Below are 1,341 nucleotides of genomic sequence, written 5' to 3'. Positions count from 1 at the left end.
AACAAACCAACAAGAAAGATTTTCAATTCACTCAGCAAACCAAGCATAAAACCTAAAAGCAGAAATGATCAATGCAAGAATTTAGTCAGTGAATCAAACACGCTCTCTCTCTCTCTCTCTCTCTCTCTCTCTCTCATACACACAATTATTTCGATCTCAGCATAAAGATTCAACCTTGAAATGTAGAAAGTACAACACCACTCATGGGCAAATTTGCACAGAAACAAAATCTTGATACGCGTACCCCATATAGATCTGAATCAATGAATTTGTATCACATAAAGAAAATTAAAAAGAACATATAAAACTTACAGATCCACCAACAAAAGTTTCACATTCTACCTAAAACCAAATCAAATATCACAGATCCACAACAAAGACCTTCAATTTTCGCCTATATATCAAAAAAATTTCAAGAAGAAAAAAAAAACATATTTATTTTCTTGTCTACCAAAAGCTAAAAAACTTTCAATTGACAAGAAGAACCTTCAACAAGTGTGTGGTCTCAGACGCGTGCGGCGACGGCAGGAGTTGCTGCAGCAGCGGCGACTGCGGCGTTGGAGGCGGCGCCGCCAAGGAAGGAGAGAAATCCGGTGGAGACATTTTCTTGTTCATCGAGAAACAGATCTTCCGGAACCCTAAACGCGCCGTGAGCACAAACAAGAGCGACTCCGATGAGGAGAGCTGAGATGAGTAGCGATCCAACGGAGGTGAGGAAAATGACGAAGATGCTCGAAACGGCGAGGATACCTAGGGTTTCCCTATCGGAGAAAGCACGGCCGAAGAGGACTAGAGGCTGATCGGAGGGGCGGAAGAGGTAGAGGAAGAGCCAAGCGGAGAGGAGGCCGAGGAGGACGAGGAGAGAGATAGGGTTAGAGAGGAGAGAGAAAGCGAGGACTAGTCCGATGACGGTGAGGTAGTTGATGCGGAAGTAGGAGTAGTTCTTGCGGACGCGGAGGGTGGCGTCGGAGAAGGATTCGGGTTTCGAGAAAGCGGATCGGTCGACGAGCTCGGACCACGGGCGGCGCTGGGCGAGGTTGTTGCGGACCGATTCGGTTATGTTGCTGAGGAAGTTGCGAAAAGCTGGGGTGGCGATTGGTGGTTGGGACGATTGGGCGGTGGTGGTGGTGGTGGTGGAGGAGGTGTTTGAGATTGGGAGAATTGGGGGAGATGTAGTGGAGGACATGGTTGTTGACTTTGTGTTTGCTTGTTGGATCTGAATTTGGGAATTGGAAGAGAGAATGAAGGAGTTTTTATTTGGAGTTTTGAGATTAAAAGGAAGGTGAGAAGGAAGATGCGTGGGAAATGGGTGGGAAATAGAGAGAGTGAGAGAGGACGTTT

The 1,341-nt window shown here is 46.5% G+C and overlaps 1 protein-coding gene across 1 annotated transcript; it reads right to left on the bottom strand.

The window, feature by feature from the left end:
- Positions 1 to 212: 212 nt before the first annotated feature.
- On the bottom strand, positions 213 to 1,341 carry LOC111994716 (PRA1 family protein B4). Its single transcript, XM_024026594.2, has one exon. It carries the CDS (start codon positions 1,184 to 1,186, stop codon positions 506 to 508), a length of 681 nt encoding a protein of 226 aa, XP_023882362.2. The 5' UTR covers positions 1,187 to 1,341; the 3' UTR covers positions 213 to 505.

Source organism: Quercus suber, unplaced genomic scaffold, assembly GCF_002906115.3.
Source record: "Quercus suber isolate HL8 unplaced genomic scaffold, Cork oak 2.0 scaffold_474, whole genome shotgun sequence".
Taxonomy (NCBI): domain Eukaryota; kingdom Viridiplantae; phylum Streptophyta; class Magnoliopsida; order Fagales; family Fagaceae; genus Quercus; species Quercus suber.
Note: the sequence above shows the minus strand (reverse complement) of the source record. Positions and strands in the feature narration are given on the sequence as shown.

Coding starts and splice junctions, on each gene's coding strand:
- LOC111994716 (XM_024026594.2), bottom strand. CDS start 1,186: ATGTCCTCCACTACATCTCCCCCAATTCTCCCAATCTCAAACACCTCC.